This window comes from Haliaeetus leucocephalus, unplaced genomic scaffold (genome assembly GCF_000737465.1).
Source record: "Haliaeetus leucocephalus isolate CR32 unplaced genomic scaffold, Haliaeetus_leucocephalus-4.0 Scaffold906, whole genome shotgun sequence".
Taxonomy (NCBI): Eukaryota; Metazoa; Chordata; class Aves; order Accipitriformes; family Accipitridae; genus Haliaeetus; species Haliaeetus leucocephalus.
In genome coordinates this window covers 159,149-181,364 of record NW_010973342.1, presented here as the reverse complement: position 1 = coordinate 181,364, position 22,216 = coordinate 159,149, and the positions used below count along the sequence as shown (strand labels likewise).

At 38.2% G+C, this 22,216-nt stretch overlaps 1 protein-coding gene across 1 annotated transcript in view; it reads right to left on the bottom strand.

The window, feature by feature from the left end:
• SLC2A9 (solute carrier family 2 (facilitated glucose transporter), member 9) overlaps window positions 1-22,216 on the bottom strand; it is a 106,672-nt gene that overhangs the window by 14,177 nt on the left and 70,279 nt on the right. Inside the window, exon 11 of the mRNA XM_010583450.1 lies at window positions 5,684-5,811. Coding sequence (XP_010581752.1) covers window positions 5,684-5,811 — 128 coding nt within the window. The remainder of the gene's footprint in view (window positions 1-5,683; window positions 5,812-22,216) is intronic.

Sequence of the window (22,216 nt, the reverse complement as noted above, 5' to 3'; positions counted from 1 at the left end):
AAACTTGGTCTGAGCTCACAGCTGACCCTCTCTGAGCAAGAAGCTGGGCCAGAGACCCCCTGGGGTCCCTTCCAGCAGGAATGATTCTGTAATTAAATCCACAATTACCCAAAACTTTCACTCCAAAGACTTTCTTGGTTTGTTATGTCTGCTCTCACGACATAAAATATTATCCCCATTCCCAAAGGATGATATGAATAAATGATGGAATGATTTGTTGTGGATGACTACAGAAGCTCACTCTCAGTACACTTTCTAAACACAAAAAAATAAAGGTAACCACAAAAAGGACCTTAGTCCCAGAAGCTAAATCATTAGGAAACAAAAGTTACACTGGGAACACATGAAGACGACTAATCCTCTGAGCTTGCCATGCCACATTCATACGTTGAGACACTCTGTTGATATGGTAAAGCAACCAGAAGCCATTTCCATCAACACATACTATTTTAAAATAGGTATGTGAATTTAATCAGTAGGGACAACACCTAGCACTTTTTCTCAAGAAGACAGACAACAAACTGCCCATGAGGGAATTTTAAACCACATTCATGCTCCCACTGCAACCTCTGCTGTGACACAACTTACATGCTACATGAAGATTACGTGCTTGGGTGAACTGTACACAAGATGTCCATGATGGAAATGCTTATTTTAGATCTCAAGAAACTGCATTATTTGGAGGTCTCAGGAGAATTGCTAGCCTTTGGAAGACTTGGTTTCATCTCCTTTTCATTTTCTAAAATCATTTCATATATTAAAGAGTCATATTTTCAAAGACTGATTTGTTATGAACACATCAAAAAGAACAGTTGCGCTTTTATATGCCTTCTGAGCCAGAAAGTGCTTTAAAACATTTTTCAGAGGGTGTTAGTCACAAAAGGAATAATGGATGATTTGTAACACTGCGCATCAAAACCGCAATATAGGGCTGAAGCAAGAATCAATATTATTTATCATGATTGTGAGACAAGCCCTGCTGCTGCCCTGTATTATTTATAGCAACTGAATCACCACAACGAGCAAACAAGGGAGAAAGATTTGGTGTTTGAGGGAGTTTGTCTGAGTTGGGTCTTCACCCAGCCAGCTTTCTGTGAGATGCTGACCCAGAGCATTTCTGCTGAAATTCCAGCAACACAGCTGAAGATCAGGTAAATTTTGTAATTTGGATTAAGAACTTACAGCATTCTATCTTTAAAAAATGTGGCCAGATAGTGTGGTGTTTAGTGTAGCAATTTCATTTATGTGGAAGAACACACTGCAGAACTGCACATCTTTCTTTTTTCTTTTCTTTTTTTTTTTTTAAATTTGAGTCATTTACATAAACTTTTTTCTAAAAAAACCCAGAAAACAGACATTAATTGAACAACCAATACTGTGTATTTTAGGTTCAGATCTTTTAAAGGCAGATGAACACACATCGATATCTTTCTGAATGCAAGCTGCCTTTGAATCAAATGCCAGAATTAAGCGTTTGCATGTCTCTGTAAGAACAATGACACAACATACCTATTTAGATACGATAATATATTCAATAAGCTTTCCGTCAGTTCACACAAATTTTGAACCTTTCTAAATGGCAAACTCATTTTGGTTAACTCACAAAAATTTGAGATTCAAATCCAATCACAGTGCATTAATAGTATAAAGTGTATAGTATAAAGTATAGTATATATAATGGAAAGGCAAAATGAAAAGTGTTAAAGTTGTAATTATTTCAGATAAAACATTTTAATTCCTTCAAGATTACACAAGCATTATTATAACTTTAGGCATTTTTCCCAAATGGGTAAATTACTTCTTTTCTACTACATGGTTGATTCAATGAACATTGTCACCCCCTGTGGCTCCATTCCGAAGAGAAGCTCCCTGCACCACCGCTCACTGGGTGTGAATCGGGAGGTTGCTTATGGACTGCTATGATCTTCTGACATGCAAGTGCCATGCAAAAACATGAGATATGCAAGTCAGAGGAGAGGGCAGAGGGCTGGAGTGCTCACTCAATTACTCCAAATACTCATGAATGGGTATTTTGCAGGAATGAAGATTTGGAGATTTGGCACCCAAATAACAGAGCATTACGACCCAGTTCTAGCACCTGTAGGAGCACTGAAATGCTTTGAAAGGAGGGGTCACCGTGTCTTTATGAACTGTTTCATGCATCTCTGGTCTACTGGCTTATCAAAGCTGTCTTTGACTCTTAACATCTCCTTGTTCAGAAAAGCCTCATGCCTTCATTCTCAAGTGACAGCAATGGGAAAGAGATACTGTTGAGCGTCACTCAAGGTGACATGTTTGACATTTCACAAGGTCAAGCTCTATGTTAAACCCAAACCTGAAATGCCTTCAGACCTAAACCCAGATCTTTTATAATTTCTCTGTATGTTCCAAGATCACATGTGATAACACTTCTTCAATTATTCTATTTTGCACTAAAAAAAGATTTTAAGAAATGCACATTTTTTGACACCTACTATCAGACACCTCCTAGTAATCACACGGTATCAAATGTACTTGTGAATTCTATATAGTATTGGTTGTCATTTTAACCTCAGTTCTGATCCTTCACACAAACACATTTCTCAAATAGACAGTGATGAGGGCTGGAACAGTAGTCACATTTAAAATTCTTTTTAATTTGTCAAAAATTCATTTGTATACTAGCTTTTCTATCTCATCCATACATTTTAATGCATGACTCAAGCCAGTGTTTCATTCTATTATATGTATCTACAGATGGTTGAGGGGAGAAAATCTAGTTAATTGGTGACACTTGGAGAACTAACTACCGGTTGATTTTTTGAGTAACTCTAAAATTAACATATTTGTTTCCCAAACATTTGGGATAATTTTGTAGAAGCACACCAATGATCAAAAAGTGGCTGCTGTTTCTCAAGCTATCAGGTTAGTTTTTAAATACACAGAAGGGATTATGCATTTTTTCGGTGAAGGCATTTTAAAGATTCTTTTCCTGTTTTAGACTTATGAAAACAAGCTAAGAAGAGGCTATTGCCTTTCTGTAAAGAAACAGGTGACTCACAAGCGGAATTTTTAGAGTAAGGTTGACTGAAATAGGAAAGAAGTAAAAGTTAGGGAAAGAGGAGATGTTATAGTTCGATCTTGTGAAAAAGCTTTAAAAATCAAAGTCTGAGTAACACTGCTTTCATCTTTAGGTGCAAAATCTAAGCTTTTTCTCTTTATTATTTTTTAAAGAAGAGAAAACCAAAAACCCTGCAAGGTGGAAATATAATTTACTTTCTTTAAAACTAAACTGGCAATTTTGCAATCACACAATGGGAAATTTTTATGAAACAAAATAATAAATTCCCCAATGCTACAGCAAACTTCATATGGATGCATACTAAATCACTCAAAAAGCTTTAATATGCATATGAAAAATTAGAGAATGTAGTTTGCCTTTTTATTTGAATTTACTGAGGGCTTTTTTAAACAGTTCCCAACAGGTGATCTGTCAGGGAGGATTAGCAGGACAAGAAGGGAGAGCCCTGAGTTGCATGAATTCAGATCCAACGGGCAGCCAGAACTCAGGTAACTCCTCAGTTTTGTGCAGGAGGCAGAAACCACAATTTTGGAGAAACGTGACTATTCCTTAGATCTCTCTGGATAATTTAAAAATGTAACAGATAAAAGTATTCTGATTACACACCCCTAGATTTGAGACCTTGTTCCCTGCCGCCTGCCCAGCTGCCACGGAGGCAGGCGGTGGGGCCGCTGGGGTGGAAGGCAATGTCTAACGCTGCTTAAGCAGTCGGTCCCCATCTTCTTGGAGAAACGGCTATTAAACCACACAGAAGCATCCACTTGCTGGACGAGCTTGTGACTGCCTCCTGGACTGTACTGATGCTGATTACCAAGGTTAGGTTTTCAAAAACACAAGGGAATTGTCTAATTCTTTCTATCATTTGGGAGATGTTCGAATGACCTCAGTGGAAAAAGAATTATGTCTCTGCCTGCTTTTGAAAATCTCACCTTTAATGTCTAAGCTGGAAAGTCCTTCACTGTGAAACTGGTGAAAAACATTCATTGATTTCAGTAAGCATTAAAACAAGCTCTTAAGACTTACAGCTCTGAGCAGTCTAATTGAAGTTAATGTTAGTAGGAGCACAGAGTTTGGAAAGATGACAGTCTTTATACTCATGTTGACTTTTGAAGGTGATCCAAGTAATCAAAACTACTAGAGACTTTTTCCTTTTAGAAGACATTTTAAATTAAGTGTCAAACTTAGATCAAGGGTCAGACTTAATAACGCTTTCAAGTTCTCCCATAAACTATCTCAATACAGATAATTTTAAACAGTACTACTTAGTAAAAACAGTTCTACTTGTCAAATAAAAATTAATATATCAAGTCTTACAGTATGATGTAATTTTACAGCATCTGCAAATACTGTTATGCATATGATATTGCAGTATTATATAATTTTCAGCTGTAAGAAGGCACAAACAGCAGTAACACCTCCTTGCCTGTTATTTATATCTCTTACTCTGCAATGATTTGAAGAGTAATCCAAAATCCCTCTCCTGGGTGTGAGCACCTGCAAGCAGCCTGGAGGGCTTGCTCCCTGCCCTGTGCCCCTTCCCTGCCCTCTGTGCATTTTAAGAAAACAATTAGGACTTCTTTATTTTGTCCTGTAGTTGTGAGCTTCACTCTTAAACTGTCATCAGTGGAGCAGGATGGCTCTTTAAAGAGTTTGGACATAGTCAAAGGACTGATCAGCCGTCCTTCAGCTCCTGAGATAACGAATCAGCCCCTGTGTGAGCTCCAGAGAGTGCGGACGGTCCTTGGGAGAGGTTCATGGTCAGGAAAAGGACCTCAGTGTGGTTTTGAATGAGAAGCTGCTTGAAGCCTCTTTGCCATACAACGACACATCAACAGTGATGAAGTGTTCTTAGGAATCAGAGGGGAAAAGTGCTGTTCAGTGTTGAACTTTGAATTTTATTTTTTAAATTTTTTAAATTAAAATTTTATTTTTTTAGAAAATAAACTTTTCATGCTAAAATACAAACACCAGTTGTCAGACAGCTCTTGATGAAACTGGCCTCTGTCCTCCATGCAAGTAGTTCAGCCAAAGAAACAAAGCAATCCACTAAAAGCCAAGCTTATGGGAGCATGTGGAAACTGGGACAGAAACAAATTCATCCATGCAGCGACTAGGCTGCAGTAAGAAGCAATCAGCTGAAGAAGATAAAAGCCTGACAGAAGAGACTGAAAAAAAGACAACCATGAAGCCAAGCTTAGAGAGAGGGAGAAGCAAAGAACATCTATTCCCCAATGAGACTAATAGGGATTCTCAAGGCATAGGGGAAACCAGAAGATGGGTAGCCTAAAGGCTGAAGAAAAAAGGCAGTGACAACCACCATCAGTGACCGTGAACTCTGGACACAGCCATCAGACTGTGTTGCTAAAGCACTCCTGTGGGGAATTTGCCATATAGGGTTGTCCATGGTTACAATAATTTTTCTGTTGCAGGACAATTTTCTCTGATACATTCAAACAAGGAGACATGTGGGTAGCACAATTAAACTGTACCACAAACACAGTAGGAATTTCATCCACTTCAATAAAAAGTCATTTATTATTACCTGAAAATTTTATTCAAACACGATGTGTCACACTATACCAACTATATCATAGTATATCAATTATCAAGGATGTTGAGTACCTGAATGAAAGGGAAGAGCAGTCCGACTGCAAAGTTGGAGAGCCAGTTGACTGTTCCAGCTATCATGAACGCGGCTGGCCTCTGCGACTGCTGGAAAAACTCTCCAGTGAGGACAAACGGAATCCCACCTGAAATGGGGTCCAACAAGTCAGTAGTTTTAGTAAACCTCCTCTGCTGACAGCTGTTTCGCTTACAGAGATGAACATGCTCTGTGCTGCACACCTCAGTGACTAGCACTGCTCTACAGCTCTCTGCTCAGGCGTACGCAGGGGCTTCTGAGCCAGTAAAATGTGATTTGTCAAAATCATACTTTAGAAAAGTGACACTTGTCTCTTTCACACCACCGCATCTCCTGTTTACATCCTTTCAGTGAGGATGCAGGAGCAGGTAACAGAGCAGTGAATCCATACAACAGCTTCCAGAGTACTATGTGACGAGCCATTGATTAAAAATAAGGATGACTGTTTCTACTAAAATGCTTGAAATTCTGAAAATTCAGAAATACTCCAAAATACTTTTGACCTTCACAGTTGGACAGACAGCTCCAAAGAGATTAAACAGTATTTTTTTTGTAATTATTACCCACTTTATTTCAGCAATAAAAAAGGCAAAACATTTGCTTCTTTATGAGCATACTTTTCATTGATGCTTATTTAATACGTTCCCTTACTAGATATACTGCTGGCACTTCTGGCAAGGTCTGTTTCTCCCATCAGCCAAGGACTCTGACCTCCGTAGTAACAAGCTCAGTTTAATACCACGTTTGTCACTCGTGTTTCCTTCCACTTAGGCAGCGGACTATTTTGTACAGCACTGGCATAGTGCTGGCCTGACAACAACCCCTGGGGAATAGCTGTCTAGTAGCTGAAAGTCTCCATTTATGATCTTTGGCTTCCTTCATTCCAATAGGATGTTTCAATAGAAATATTTCTATTTTTATAGAATAAAACACAGATTGCATTTGCTGATTGGCTACATACTTCAGTTAATGTTGCACATTCGACATGCATCTACTTGCAGAATTATTTCACCACAGTTTGGAGAACAGTAAACCTAGTAACATCAGACAAGTCTTCAATATTCTGGTGCTACCAATTTCTACCTCCAAGTCTTCATGTGTGCCAGTATTACCTGCCTCACCACTTAGCTTTGTAGGCAAGATCCATGCACACAGGTACTATGAAAGTCCCTTCTCTGTTTTAAGCATTTTAACAAGTTAGTCTGAACAATCAAAACCATATTAATAGACACACTTCCTTTCAAACACCTCTATAACAATCCTGACTTCGAAAATGTATGTAAATTAAGACAAAAACACCACCAAAGACTTATCCATCTACTGGATCCTCTCCTTGTATGTCTTTGCTTGATCTATGTGGTTATCTTTTACACTACCCTTACTCTTCGACAGTTGTGAACGCATCTCTGAGTGCTTTATAGTGATGCATTGTCATGTAGCCCCTTGTGCTCAATGGCACTACACTTAAAACACACGCACCAGAAGCCATCCTATGAGCAGTACAAGATAGGAACTTGTAAACACGTTAACAGGACATGCAGATGACACACAGCACCAGATATTCCTCCATTCCAGGTCTTTTGGATGCAAAGACCATGAATATGTGCATAAAAGAAAGGCAATGTAGTGCAGCAAATGGCTATATACATTAGTAGACATCACTCTCCATCATCAGCTAACGTAACTTTTTGTGAGAACAGATCTACAACATGTCGTGGTTTAACCCCAGCCAGCAACTAAGCACCACGCAGCCACTCACTCACCTCCTCCCCACCCAGTGGGATGGAGGAGAGAATCGGGAAAAGAAGTAAAACTTGTGGGTTGAGATAAGAACAGTTTAACAGAACAGAAAAGAACCTAATAATGATAGTGATAACACTAATAAAATGACAACAATAATAATCAAAGCATTGGAATATAGAAATTATGCACAGTGCAATTGCTCACCACCCGCCGATCGACGCCTAGTTAGTCCCCGAGCGGCGATCCCCCCACCCCCACTCCTCCCCAATTTATATACTAGATGTGACATCACATGGTATGGAATACCCCATTGGCCACATTGGGTCAGCTGTCCTGGCTCTGTCCCCTCCCAAATTCTTGTGCCCCTCCAGCCTTCTCACTGGCTGGGCATCAGAAGCTGAAAAATCCTTGACTTTAGACTAAACATGACTTATCAACAACTGAAAACATCAGTGTTATCAACATTCTTCTCATACCTAACTCAAAACCATAGCACTGTGCCAGCTACTAGGAAGACAATTAACTCTATCCCAGCTAAAACCAGGACACAACAGTAGCAAAGGCTTCAAGTGAACTTTCTGTCTCAGAAACTGCCAGTATAAATTACACCAAAAAAAGTCCAGAGCAAATCTATTTATTCACTCCTACTTTATACACATGAAACTGAGATGTATCTGAATTCTATGACTAAAAAAAGTGACCTCTCCCAATAGCACTTTGAATCTGTAGAATAAGCAGCTGAACATGCATAACTTAACGAAATTCAAGCAACGTGGTCTATCAATCCTTGGTGGCTTCCAGTGCCTATTCTATCATATACTTGGGATTTGGGTTCAAATCTTAAGATATGGCAGGCAAAACAACAATCACGTCTGTTCTGTCAGCATCTGTTTTAGGTCTCAAATGCTATGCGAGGAAGTGGTTTGCCAGGGCACTTGCCCCTTGCAGAGAGGAACTGAAGGACTGGAAACACAGAAATCATGTAAGATGATTTATTTATGATCATTTATTCTGTCATGCCTTTGCTGTAGGACAATCTACAGAGGTGTTGCTGTTCTTGTCAGTATAATAAAAATGGTGTTTGAGACCCATTTGGGAAAATACACATTGTACAAGAGAGGAAAAAAGCCAGAGGCAAAAAAAAAAAGGCAAAAAAAAGTACAAAAGGACAGAAACATATCAGAAAGCATAAATGTTATGGAAATAAAAATGCATGGGCACTATCTTGGAAAAAGGTTCCTTGAAATTCAAATGTAATTTCTAGATACATATTAATCATCACTAAAATTTATTATTAGTCACACTTGCCACAAAAGCTCTTCAGTCTAATTTGACAAATAATCAATCTAGTGATGGTAAAAATAGTATTTTGCAAAGTCTAAAAAAAAAAGAAAGCAATTAGCAGCTCCCCTGAGCTCTTTCAAATGTTGTGGAGAGGAGTGGGAAAGGTGGCACAGACAGACCTCCGGACTTCCTCATGGCATAGACAAACATGTGCACAGCATTACAAAACAAAGAAATTAAGTTTCTGTAGAGGGATGACTTAAGAGAAATAATATGGAGGAACCAAGGAGCCTGAAAAGCAATAGGTAAGTTATGTGAAAGACAGGCCAGGTCTAGAAACATGAGAAACCAAATGAAGCCAGGTCATTGCTGTATATTGCTATATGCCTGGAAGAGCAAAGACTTCACCTTACTAGGATGCAGAGCAGGGGATGTGAATGCCTGCCAAGAGCCACACCACTGTGAAGAACACACTCCACAAATGAATGAAGTAAAAAAGAAATTTGGGCAAGCTGAAGGAAAAAATGTAAAGCCTGAACACACAAACAGCGAACGCACCTGAGATCAGCTGAACCTATAGCCCCAGGAGCCCAACCTCAGTCTTTTCAAGGTATCAGGGGTGTGCTCAAGGACCCCTTTTCTCCTGGAACTTGGTTCTTTGAGATCGAAATCTGGGTGCATGGGGCTGAAGGAAGCTGTAGTATGATTCGACTAGGTCAGTTCGATCCAGGCTGCAGAGATCAGAATATTACGGCATCTCACCAACCATTCCTTACAGAGTCAGTTTCCTTGCAAGGTCCCCTGTATAATCAGATGGGTCCATACTGGCCTGTGTTCAACATGGATGCTTGGAAACCACAACCAAAAGCAATCCAACCAAACCACTGTATTTTTTGAAACAGTCTTTAAACATTTTGTCATGGATTTTGCAACTTTATGTGTTTGAACATGGGTGAAATCCTTTCACCAAGAAGCTAACTAACTCATGTAGGGGGTTGGACTAGATGATCTTTGAAGGTCCCTTCCAACTCAAACCATTCTATGATTCTATGTTCTTTCTCAAGGGGGATGAACCTGGCATTAGCATTTCCCCTGGAAGGCTTTCCACACAATTTTCAGTGAAACAGCTTTATTTTAGCTCTGATCATAAAACCAAAAATGTATATTAGGATTTCCTGTAGGAGTTTTTCAGCAAGGTAGCTTCTGAACATGAATTTAAAGAGGTAATGCATTGACCACAATAATTATAGTGATTCATTTCCAATACTTCATTCTTTTCAGCATTGCAGTGAACATAATGGAAAAAGCTCTTAACATACTGCAGTGCCATCAAAGAAAGGCTGTTATACCTGTTAGCATGCTACCTATCTATTGGAAACTACAAATCTCTTATTGCAGGACTTGTATATCAATGGGGTGCTTCATGAAACTAGATTAAGCCCACATGATGCAATTAGACATGCAACAATACTTCTGTATCTGTGTCTTTTATTCATTTCCCTCCGTAATTAGTCCAGTTACACTTAGAATGAATGTCGTGTGCTGGTAAACATCCAGAATCTCAACCCAGTAGTCTTTTATGCATGAAATTGAAATGCTAGAACAGAAGTAATATTCTTGGTATACATGCTACAGATTTTCAAATATATATTTAAATTTGCACAAGTATCAACGTCTTCTTATGAAAAATTAAGTACACATATTTACTGTTTTGTTCAGTGAGCAGTTACAAATAAATACTGCTTAGCAGAAGTTACTCAATTTCGTGCAAAAATCTGAATATAGAAAACAGGAAAAAGGAAGGAAAATACTGAGATCCTCATTCTGTTTTTATCCCGTACCTAACTGGGAGTTGAAGTCATGGCTATATATATGATTTATGAAATGAGACTGTCAAAAGAATAAATGCCTAATACACATCAGGGAGATTTATTACATTGGTAAATCGCCTCTAAAGGCTATGGAAGCTTTGTGCCCTAAGAACCAGTAAAGAGAAAGGAATTCACTCCCTGAGCCAGCAGCTCATCTTTCAATATACACCCAAGACAAAACTTTGTGTGTTCAGGCAGTGGGTTTCCAGCCCCACCAGGAGGAAATACTCACTCATGGCCACACAGCCTAATAGTGGCCTCCTGCACGACTCAGCACTACAAAGTCTGCCCATACAGGAGGGATTCTGGAAATCCCGAGAGCTCTGATTAGGGCAAGAGCTCCCAGACTTTCCAACTCCATGATTTGAGAGAAGGAGTCTTCAAAGTGAGATGTTATGAGAAAACAGGCAAGTACTTTGCAACAATATTCTCTTTTGGAGGCGGGGGGGGAAGTCTGTGCAGCTCTAGACAAGACCAAGCAAAACAGCTTTTGACTGCAAGGCAAGGCATGTAGAGAAGACTGACATATCCTAACAGGGTTGGGAGACAGAAGTACTGTCTCAATGAAAGGCTTCAGTATTTGCAATTCAAGGGGCAAAAGACAACTCTAGAGGGCAGCTGTGGGAGAGAAGCAATGGAAGTGAGACAAAGTTCCTGGAAGAAAACTGCTAGAAAAACAACCCAATATGCTCCAGTGAGAGAGCAAAAGGCTGTTAGTTTCTACAGAGACCTTAGCTATTAAAAAAAAAAAACAAACCAAAACCAACCAACCAAACAAAAAACCCTAACCAACCAAAACACCCCAAAATCCCCACCAAAGCCCATGGGAAATATACTGCAGGAGTACTGCCAGTGAGGGGTGCAATGCCAACTACCGAGTTTCTTCGATCTCTATTGGTCTACAGATAGAATAAGAATTTTGCAAAATACACTTCTCAATCTTTAAAGAGGTGTTCTGCAACTTGTTAGATTACTTTCACTTGTACATCATTTTGATAGAGTAACACCCCACCAAATAACAACATTACATAGTCAGATATGATGGCTGTATTGCCCAGCTAATCCTGGGGAGAGAACTGGGAGCAGAACGTGTGATAGGGGTGTACTGAGCCACAGCTTCATGCTACTCTGCTATCTGCCTCCAGCTCTTCTCCACGGGAGAACTGTTGATCTCATCTACCGCAGAATGAAGCAAAACAGACACTTCACTTGTATAAAACAGTATAGTTCATTAACCACATTAATTTGTACCATTTGAAGAGCATGGTCTTTTCTGCCTTAGATTAAAGGCCACTTGAATAAAGAACATTTAAAGCTAAGTAAGTCTATGGCAAACCAACAGTGCAAACCGTAACACTAAATTAGAAAACATAAATACAAAACCTGGCAAAACCCAATAATACAGTAATTAGTACCTGTAGTCATTAACAGTCTAATTTTTAATACAATATTGTGTAGAAAGGGTTTTTGCATTGATTAACTGGCCTTTGGTTTAGCATCCATAAAAGCTGTTACTCTAACAGCATATAGAAAGCCAGTTCTGGAGGTATTCTAAACTTTGTTGATGCAAGGTAACCCACCTCATTCAGGGTAAATAAATAACCTAAGCAATGGTGCAGAACAAAAATATTGATATACTCTGTTGTAACATCATTAGTTAAAACATTAATTCTTGGTTCTCAGGTAATTTACACTAAAATGGTTGACACACAACAACAAGCCTATTAGCTAATGAGGAAACCACACAATATTCTTTCTATATCCATTTAGGTAACTATTTCTAAAGCAGATATTCCATGTAATTTTGTAAGGTGGAATACATAAGAGTACCCTTATCAGGACCATCTGATAATTTCTTCTTCAGTGAAATTCTCCCCCTCTTGAATAATAATTTGTGCATTTTCCTATAACTTTTAGTTTCATAAGGCAGTGCTCTCAAGCAGAATTTTATGAGCAGTCATTTACTGACTGAATCATTTTTCTCTGAAAATTTGTTTAATGAAGGCAAAATACTTACTACACAACTGATGAACCCCAATAATTTCCATACTTTTAAGACATTGTTCTTTACACGAGTTATAATAATTCCTTTTAAATACAGCTGTTTCCTGGAAGCCTAAGTAATATCTTCAATTTTTAATAGCTTTTCCTTTTTTGCTTTTTTAATTGTAATAGAAACCAGCAGTCTGGACACAGGCCGTTCTGCCAACTGCTGTCGAAATCAATACATCTTTTTTTGGTGTTTTGGTAACACTTTCAATCTGGTGGGGTATTTTGTGACTTTTTTTTTTTAATTGTTATTGTTGTTTGATTTTTTGTGTGTGTTGGCCTTTGGTTTTTTTTTGGTAAAAGCTGAGCATCAACATTAAATTTCTGCTGTGGTACTTAGCAATATTTCTTTTTGCTTCACCACTATAATTCTGCATAACTACTGAAGAATAAAATACAATTAAAAAATATACTCAACCTTAAACTACATGTAAATAGTCTTTTAAACATTTCTGCTATATTTTCAGACTCACTTTATCATATCAGAACCCTAATTATAGCCTGACTTTCTGTTCTTCTACTTGAACATGAAGAAAAAATTTTACTGAGCTATGACTAAGAGTCTTTATAATTTTATAATTATTCTCAGTAACAATGATCAGACACTGATAAACACCACTTCTGTTAATATTACAGTATTAAAAACAATGATCTCAATGACAAGATCAATGATGAGAGAGTTTTTACTTTCATAAAAGCACAGAAGTGTCCCTTACATTTTCATCCACTATACAGACAGCAGTATCATGGAAATACCTAATTAAAGACTCCCAAGTGTCTTCAGTCCTAGGTAAGTGAAATATTCATAGAGTCACATCACTATAACAGGACTGAAAACAGAAAAAAACCCAACCCCTATCTAGTCTGGGCATATTACTCCTACAATAATCTACTGAAAGAAATATAAAGTCAGCAGACATGATTTCCCTGTCAGGAATCAGGTTTACAGCCCATTAGCACAAAATGCTGCTGGTTGTGAACTTATGCAAGCTAAAACAGTCTTGAAAACTCAGTGTGGCATGTCAGGCTTTCCTCATGAAATATTTTAACAAACAAATTAATCATAGTAGCAGTGCACAATTATGGTATTGTATAGCTGCATTCATCCTGAAGGACTCCAAAAGTAAAAATAGCGGACCAAATTTTCAGAGAAGCTGGGACAGAATCGTCTCTCCCTGTCCTCCTCTTCCTGTTTAAGATGGGTAACAGACCACGTCTTCACTGTTTATGATTTCTGGAAACTGTTGAAGTCTTTAGGATGTGGGGCCTCACATGCCAGTAATTAAAGAATTTGGCTGCTGCTCCAGGATGGTAGACAGGGTATGGAGAGCAGTAGATGTAGAACTAATGAATGTAGGACAATAAAAAGATTTTGTTTTCCTTACTGCGGCAGATAACCAAAATAGATAGAGCAAATAGCAGTATCTGTTTGCTACCAAACAAAAAGGAAAATGAAGAGAGAGCCAGAAGGTGCCCTTTGACTAGAAGTACCAGCTTGAAGAAAGACAGTAACAGCCTTGCTGTGATGAAACATATAGACCTTCTTTCTGGTGAAATTCAGAAAGAAGTCACCAAAGCCATAACTGAGTGTTACCCAAAAAGTGAAGTTTCCACAGCAGGACAGATAACATCTGGAGATTCAAAGGAAACAACTTCTTACTTGGTCAGACTGACACCATCAGACTACCCTTGTTTGTGCAATTGTCCCTCTGGCCTATTTTTTCCCCTGAAAGTCTCTTACTGCTGTTTATTTAGCTTTCTACATAGTAGGCCGGCTATCAAGAAACACTGTCTAGACCCTAGAGCAACTTTCATTGCAACATAAAACTAGTAAACATTTGCATTTAAATGCTAGCCTTGGAGCTTAGCCAAAAATAGATGAGATGAACTTAGAACTTTGCTGTGCATTGTGCCTGGGCACAAGGAAAATAAAATATTTTTATTGTCTTACATTCATCTACTGTTCTATATATTTATTAGTTTGCACTTTTGTAAGTATAAATATTTTATACTAATTCACAGAAGAAACAGTGTATTTTTTTACTAGGTTTTCTATATCCAGTCCCCATTAATCTGAATAACATACCTAAGTCACTCACACAACTTTTGTATAAATCAATTTTTCACAGTTACATGAAGCTCTAAAACACATGGGTGCATTTTTCCAGCAGTAGATTTCTTAAGTGTTGGAGTTGTGAGCCACCAGCAAGTAATTAACGATCACTCAGGAAAACATGCTAGTTCAGGTAGGAGGAGTGCTCTCAAGTGTCAAAGCATTCACATTTTGAAAGCTTCAATTAAGATAATTTGTAAAATCTATTGTTAAAGGGATAAAGTTCATAAGTTTTCCCGCTGCTAAGACCTCCATATGTCATCTCCAGCAATTCCTTTATCCAACAGATATGGTTACCTGTCAAATACTATGGGTTCATTTTACTTTAGAACTTCCACTAATGATAAAGAATTGAAATCACTTCTGTAACTGAACTGTTAAAAGCTACACATTTACTCTATGCTGCTCTTTCTTTAAAGAGAGAAGTATTAAAACAAAACATAAACCAGGTATTAACCCCAAAATATATGTTGGATGGCACTGTATTTAATATATTCAAGGCGCATGTTATCTTCCCCCCAAAATAATTCAATGAAGATGTGGCCAGATTGAAAGCAATTCTAGTTTTATTTCTTAAGAGCTCGAAAACTCAGTTTGTTCACTGAAAGGCAACCAAAAGATAAATTTACATGTGAAGCCCTTAAACTTCCCATCCTTTCATCTCCTTGACTTAGTAGAAGTAGTTGAAAATCTTCCTGCCCCCAAGTGTAGGCAGGAGCTTTTTCCACTGCTAGAGAAAACCAGAAAAGGAAAGATCTCCTGCTGGTGTGCTTCACAGCCCACATAAATTAAAGCAATGGCATGACTAATGCAGACTGTGACGGGAGGCTAAAATGCCAACTCTAAGGCTACTCGTGTTGGACGGATGGCAGTCTACAGCAATGGAGTGGCACAACGGGGCAGGGGATGGGGCCTGAGATCCCTCAGCGAATCTTCAGCTGAGACTGGTACGTATTGCCTGGTAAAAGTAAAGGTTATTTCTGCACAAATACTCTCTGTATCTGATGCCGGAACTATTGGACATTATCAAAGGATGCTTACCTGCTGGAAAGACTGTAAAGGCTTCTAGTTCACAGAATAAAAGACATCGTTAAAATTAACTTAAACTTTCAAATCTACCACTTTTTAATTAAATATACAGCAACATGGGTTTGTTTGTTTCTTTTTAACATCATAAACTTTTCTAGTATAAAGAGAAGTTTTTTTTCCACTCAAGCAAGCTCCAAACTCTTTCTCAAAGTGGACTAAAAGAAAGTGGACTAAAAGAATGTCTCTGTGGGAGGCCATGAGCATTAGCAATTCCTACATCCCACTCTAAGTGGAGAAGCTAAAACAACATCACACAAAGCTTCTCTAAATGCCTATTTCAGGCAGTAATACTGATGCTGCCTTTCATTTCAGTACTTTTATGTCTATATGTGTGCTATCACACCTTTGTTTGTGTTTCACATCCGAGAGAAGATTTTTTTTCTTCCCTGATGGCATTTCAGACTGAACAAACCTCATGACTTTCAAAGTGACCCTTTTATCACAACCGCTCTGCTGTCAATGCAGCCGCACGTTGGCATTCACAGTAAGAGCACAGGCTGATTTAAACTTTAAATACCAAAATATCTTTGATACACCTCAGGGCACAGCAATGATTTCTCTGAGTTTTCTTTTGTTTACTTCATAATAATGTCAACTTAACACATGCTGAATATACCATTATGATGTTTCTATTGTATCTGTATTCAGCTGTGCCAGGAAAGACTTCACTCACATTCCATAAACCATTACGAGTATTATAAAACTCAAATTATAAGACAAAACTCTCAAAAAAGAGACAAATAGTGAAACATTTTTCTGAAATGGTCTGGTTTGTTAATGTTACTTAGCTGTGTCTGAAAATGCAATCACTATAAAAAGCAACAGTCGAAGAATGAAGATCTTACTACCATAAAATTACTATTTTTTCAATTTCCATCAGAGTGTAAATTTTATTGATTTCCTTTTTATGCAATTAGAGTGTGACTGAAAACATATCACTGGTCTGATTTTGTCATCCTTATGCATACTGAATAAGAACTTATTTTAACAGTAGTAATTGAAGCAAAATCACACAAATTCATGTTTGATCGTATTCACACTAAATTCAGCCTTACACAAACTCCACTGAAGTCAGCAGGACTTCTTCTGAAGGGATGTGTTACTCATCCACAGAAATACCTACAGGGTTTAGGACCAGGATAACTACTTCTAAGATGTTACACAGCATAAGACAGTAAAGTCAGGTGCCCTGGAGCCACTGTGTAAGGATCAACCAGAGACTCCTGCTTTCTTCTCACTGTAGCGCCCCTGATTAAAAATAGCAGCTATTGATGTAAATGAAATCAGGGGCTGCATGCTCTGTGTAATGACCAGCCGGAAAATCCTCTCTGAGAACATGCTCATTTTCATAGACATGTGGGCTTTTTGACAAATGGAAACAAAGAAAGACTTTATACAGAGGATCAAGCATCTCACTTCGAGATAAAGGAAGAACACAGATAAAGGAACCCAGGATCAGAATGGATCATCTGGTTCAAATCCAATCCTCAGTTGTTTCAGGCAGTATTTAATTTATAAAACTAATTTGTTTAGTTTCTCCTTTTGCTGTTTCCATTGAGAAGCTGATACAGAACTTAGCTCTGCTAGTGGCTAGGAGTTCTCTTCCAGTTTCGATTCTAAATTTATTCATGGCTAGCTAGCACCTAAGTTTGGGTCTTTTGTTATTTTCTGCAGCAACATTTGCCTTCAGCTTATCCTCCCTTCTCAGTGTTATTTTCCCTTTTGCCTGTGTATTTAGAAACAGAAATCATATTCTCAGTATTTTTTGTTAGACACTATAAAGTTATTCTGTATCTTTTCATACAAAAATCTATTTTCTTCACCTTCACAGTAGCCCTTCTTTGCAGCCTTCCTGTGCTAACTGCTGCATGAGCAGTTTTGTGCTCCAACATTCAGCTCTAAGTCATCATCTCAAAAATGATGACATGACACATGAAAACACAATGAGCATTTTTCACATTACAAACAGACAGATAATGCATGAAAATATGATGCATAAGAAAAAGAAAAGAAAATATGTAAAGGAATGCATATAGAGTGTTAATGTAAATCAAATCTTTCAAATGACTTAGATAAAATACTAACAGCTATGGAGAAGTTTTCCATGTGACATGTACAGATATCATTCTTATAATCTCTCTTAGCTAACTGGCATTTTCAGACATCCTTAAATCTTCACCTTGTTCCTGAGTTTCTACGCCTCTTTTTCTCTCCAACTGCATGCAGTTATACACATCTTAGCACTAGAAATGGGTAAAATGTGAAAGATGAAGCGGGTTTTGAATGAAATCACTAATCTCAAACTTGAAGTGCCACCAAAGTAACACAAATTTCCAGCACAAAGATGGCTTGAGTAATCATAATCAGGCAATGGATATAAAAGCAACTCCTCAGATTTCTGGAACTTCCCCTAGTGTTACTGCTTGTTGTAATAAAAACTGATTTTCTTCCTTCCAGAGGACTCCAAGAAACTCCTGGGGAATGTTTGATGGAAGGAACGTTGCCGCACGCCTGCCTGTGTACACGTGTGGCTGACCTCCCTCCCAGCTACAGTGGTGGAAGAAAGGGCAACACACTTGCGCTACACACCTTTTACAGATCTTACTGCAACAATAGGGTCTTGGGTCATTTCTATTTATTCCCAATGGTAAAATAAGTCCAGTGCTCCAGTTCAGAGCCACCAAATTTGCACAGATTTGATTTGAAAGAGACAATACTTTTTCCATTTCTGAAAGAATGTGATAAAGGAAGGATTACTTCAAAGCCAGGTATATTATTAAAACAGTCCACCTCCTCCCACCATTTGATTTAGCTGAAGACAGGCATCTTACCTAACCTCCTCCACTATGGTTTCCTTTCCCTTCTCTGCAGCATTGCCTTCTCCATTTATCAAAACTGGATAGAAAGGTGTTACACTTAAACAGAATATTCTTCTAAGGAAGAAATATCAATAAATCTCTTCATGCAAAGATAACGCATGGAAATGCTTTACGCCATGTTTCCAAAGTTCTCAAGGTTTGACTGTATTTTTGTCACGCTTATTTCCATTCGGAAGGTTATCTGGAAGTCCATGCCAGCATTGCTGTAATCCCCAATTAATCAGTTGATTGGTTTTTTCCCCACATGTTCCACCATCTGGGGTGAATCTCTTGACACATGGCAGAAAAGCCATTCTCTGGTTCAGAGAATGAATATTTAATTGTTTTATACAAAATGGAAAAGCATCAAAACCAAAGACTGCAAGCCTCTCATCCCAAAATACATGACAGACTCCCTGGCAAGTGGGGTCACATCCCTGCAGGCAAATAACGAAACTGGATTGCACATATTCTGGGTCAGTTGTTTTTGTGTTTTTCTTGTTTTGGTTTTTTTTTCTTAAACTATTTGGCTGGTAGATAAAAGGGGCCAAGCTCCAGCAGCTTTATAAAACTATCTCCAATGACTCAATGCACACACATACATATAGATATTTTTCAATTCACCTAGCACTTGTTTGCACAGCAACTGTTGCAAAGGCACAATGGGTGAACTGGGAATTCAAGTAAACAGATACAAATAAGCAGAACCTACACTTTTTCTCTTTGAGTCAGATTTTAGTGTGGTCTTCCAGAACGAGACATCGATTCTGCAAGCACAGTTCAACATGCCTGTGTTCAGTGTCCACAAAGAGGCAGCCACACAGGTTTAATTGAGAAAGTGGGGATAACTGCTTTTAGTTTTTCCTTTTTCCTTAAATAATATCTAAGACAAAATTAAAGAAGGAAGACATTTTGCATGTACCTAAGCCCATCTATCACTACCCAAATTTCCAAGGAGCTGCACATTATTTACCTGCTCTGTAAAGGCATTCCAAATCAATGCATTTGCTCATGACGGCTAACCTGAACAGCACAAATGCTTCGTGGAGGTACTGAAAATGTTCTCTTACTATTTTTCTTTGATTTGTTTTCTCTATCGATTTTTGTTGTCTCCTTAGGAGCCAGAACCAATCCCCTCAGTCCTTTCTAGTTACTCATTCCTGGATGACAATGCTTCAGTTGAAACGTATCCTATGTTTATTTCAGATAAAACATGTGACCAAGAAAAACATTTCCATGAAGCTTCTGCCTTTTTCTTGATGTGAAAACTGTAACATTATTTACTAACATGTTCCCATGATCAAAAGTAATATTGGAAAGCAGTATGTTCCTCTGCAACCAAATACCTTCACTCGTGTACAATTAACCAAATAAGCACAATGAAGCTACTGTCTGGAACACCATGGCTCCCTAATCTATAAAACAGTAAGCGATTTTTGAAGGGTATTTTTCTTTCAGATCATAGATTGACTATCTTGAACATATGGGTCCCTTTAATTTTTAGTAAGTGCGTGAAAGCTTTCTGCTCTTTGTGTTTTGATAACCATGATGAAGTACCAAATCACACATGCCTGAACGTACCTGTTGTTAGCATTACTGTTTCAGTCCCTAGCAATATGCCTAAAAAACATCTGCAAGCTGAAAAGCCGAGTTCAGAAAAATGAAACAAATAAAAAACCCCCACAGTTTATAGTAACAGCTGATCCTAGCTGTAAAGGAGCAGATGGGACTCATCCATATGCTATCGGAAAGTGGGAGACCACACATCATCTAAGCTATCAAGAAAGTATCAGATGTTCTAACAAGAGAGAAAATACTGTATTTTTAAAGGCAATTTTATGCTCTAGAAAGTTATAGCAGTATTTTTATAAGCTCAATTCCTCATGTTATTTACTATTTTCAGATGGGATAATTCTTCTAAGTACCAATAGCTCAATGAATGTAAACTGAATTCACCCTAGATTAACATCTGTATCTATAGAATCATGACAAACCATGTGGGATTTACTCAGAAAAATGCTGAAATGCTCTAAGTAACTACAGGAGGAATTAATTTAATAAGATACTGAGTGTTAGTAATACCATGGCAATAGTACCTGTTTAAGCAATACAAACAAATGACACTCACAATGTCTACAAAAGACTAAAAACGTTAAAAATCTTAAAGAATATGCATTAATTTTCGGGGGGAAAAACCCTTTTACTGACCAGAAGGGTGGGAAAGTAATTTCTAAACTTCAATCTTGTCTCATTAAACTACCAGAGTGCTACAAAAGAATACTAGATAATGAAATGTGAAATTTGGCTGCTAAAGGGGTGTCATAAAGTATCAGAGAAGGTGGGAATAAGAAACAGCCATTCAGTCCAGAAAAATCTGGGGTGATACGGTAAAAGTCTACAAGATCACAAGAAACTTCAAGAGGGACTAAGGGGATCAGTTGTTCCGCTTCTTCCAACGTTAAGACCTAAAGGGCATCACACAAAGCACAACAAAGGATGTGTTTATGAGAGATAGTAGACATGAGTTTTCGTTGCCAAGGATGGTAAAATTCTGCACGGTTTCATACTGAGAATGAACAAATCCATGAAAGACTACAAAAATCTTAGACACTATGCCTCAGGAGGACCCTAAGCTGAAAAAAATATGTACTTGTTCTGGGAAAGTGTCTCACCTGCTTGCCCTGTTTGTACTTCTCTCTAGATGCTCTCTTACAGCCACTGCACTGGAGATGTGTTAAAAAATATGTTCTTTCCTAATTACCTCCTCTTGCTAAAAGTCTAACATTAGTAGGGAATGAAAGATAAGGTTAATTTTCAGCAGTGCCTTTCCCATTAAAAGAAATTATGTTTTTTATATTGTGATACTCCGCTGGCATTGCACACTTCCCTGAGAAAAAACTTAGTTCCTAAGTATATGTATGAGAGAGAGAGAGAGATATATATATGCCATATCTGTCACATATAAGGTACTAGTATAACTGTCACAGTAGATTTCTGAACACAACAAAGCCAATTTGAAATCAATTGGTAATTGTTCATGAATAGTACTTGCCCTATCTAGGAAGATCCAGAAACACACATTTCCCACTAGACTACAGAGTTCCGAAATGAAAGAGCAGAAGTACAAGCTACTCAGTTTTGATCTCGGTGTAGTAATCAAGGACTCAAAATCCTTGGTAGCCTGCTCGACTGTCTGTAAGCAAAGAGCTTTTCCTTGTAGTCACTCTGCATTTTTCTTGTTTCAACATATGCCTTTTGTCTCTCAAGCATTCCACCACGAAGCACCAACAGAAGCCTGGCTCTGTCATTGCAACACACTCCTCATAGGTACTGGGGTGGCTCTTAGGTACCCCAAAATTGTCTCTTCTCCAGGCTGAACAAGTCCTTCTCACAGGGCTCCTGTCACTGACTCGGTGACTCTCCAACTGACTTGCCCCAGTTTATTGATGTCATTCCTGTACGGGGGGGGGGGGGGGGGGGGGAGAAAAGAAAGAAAAAACCACAACA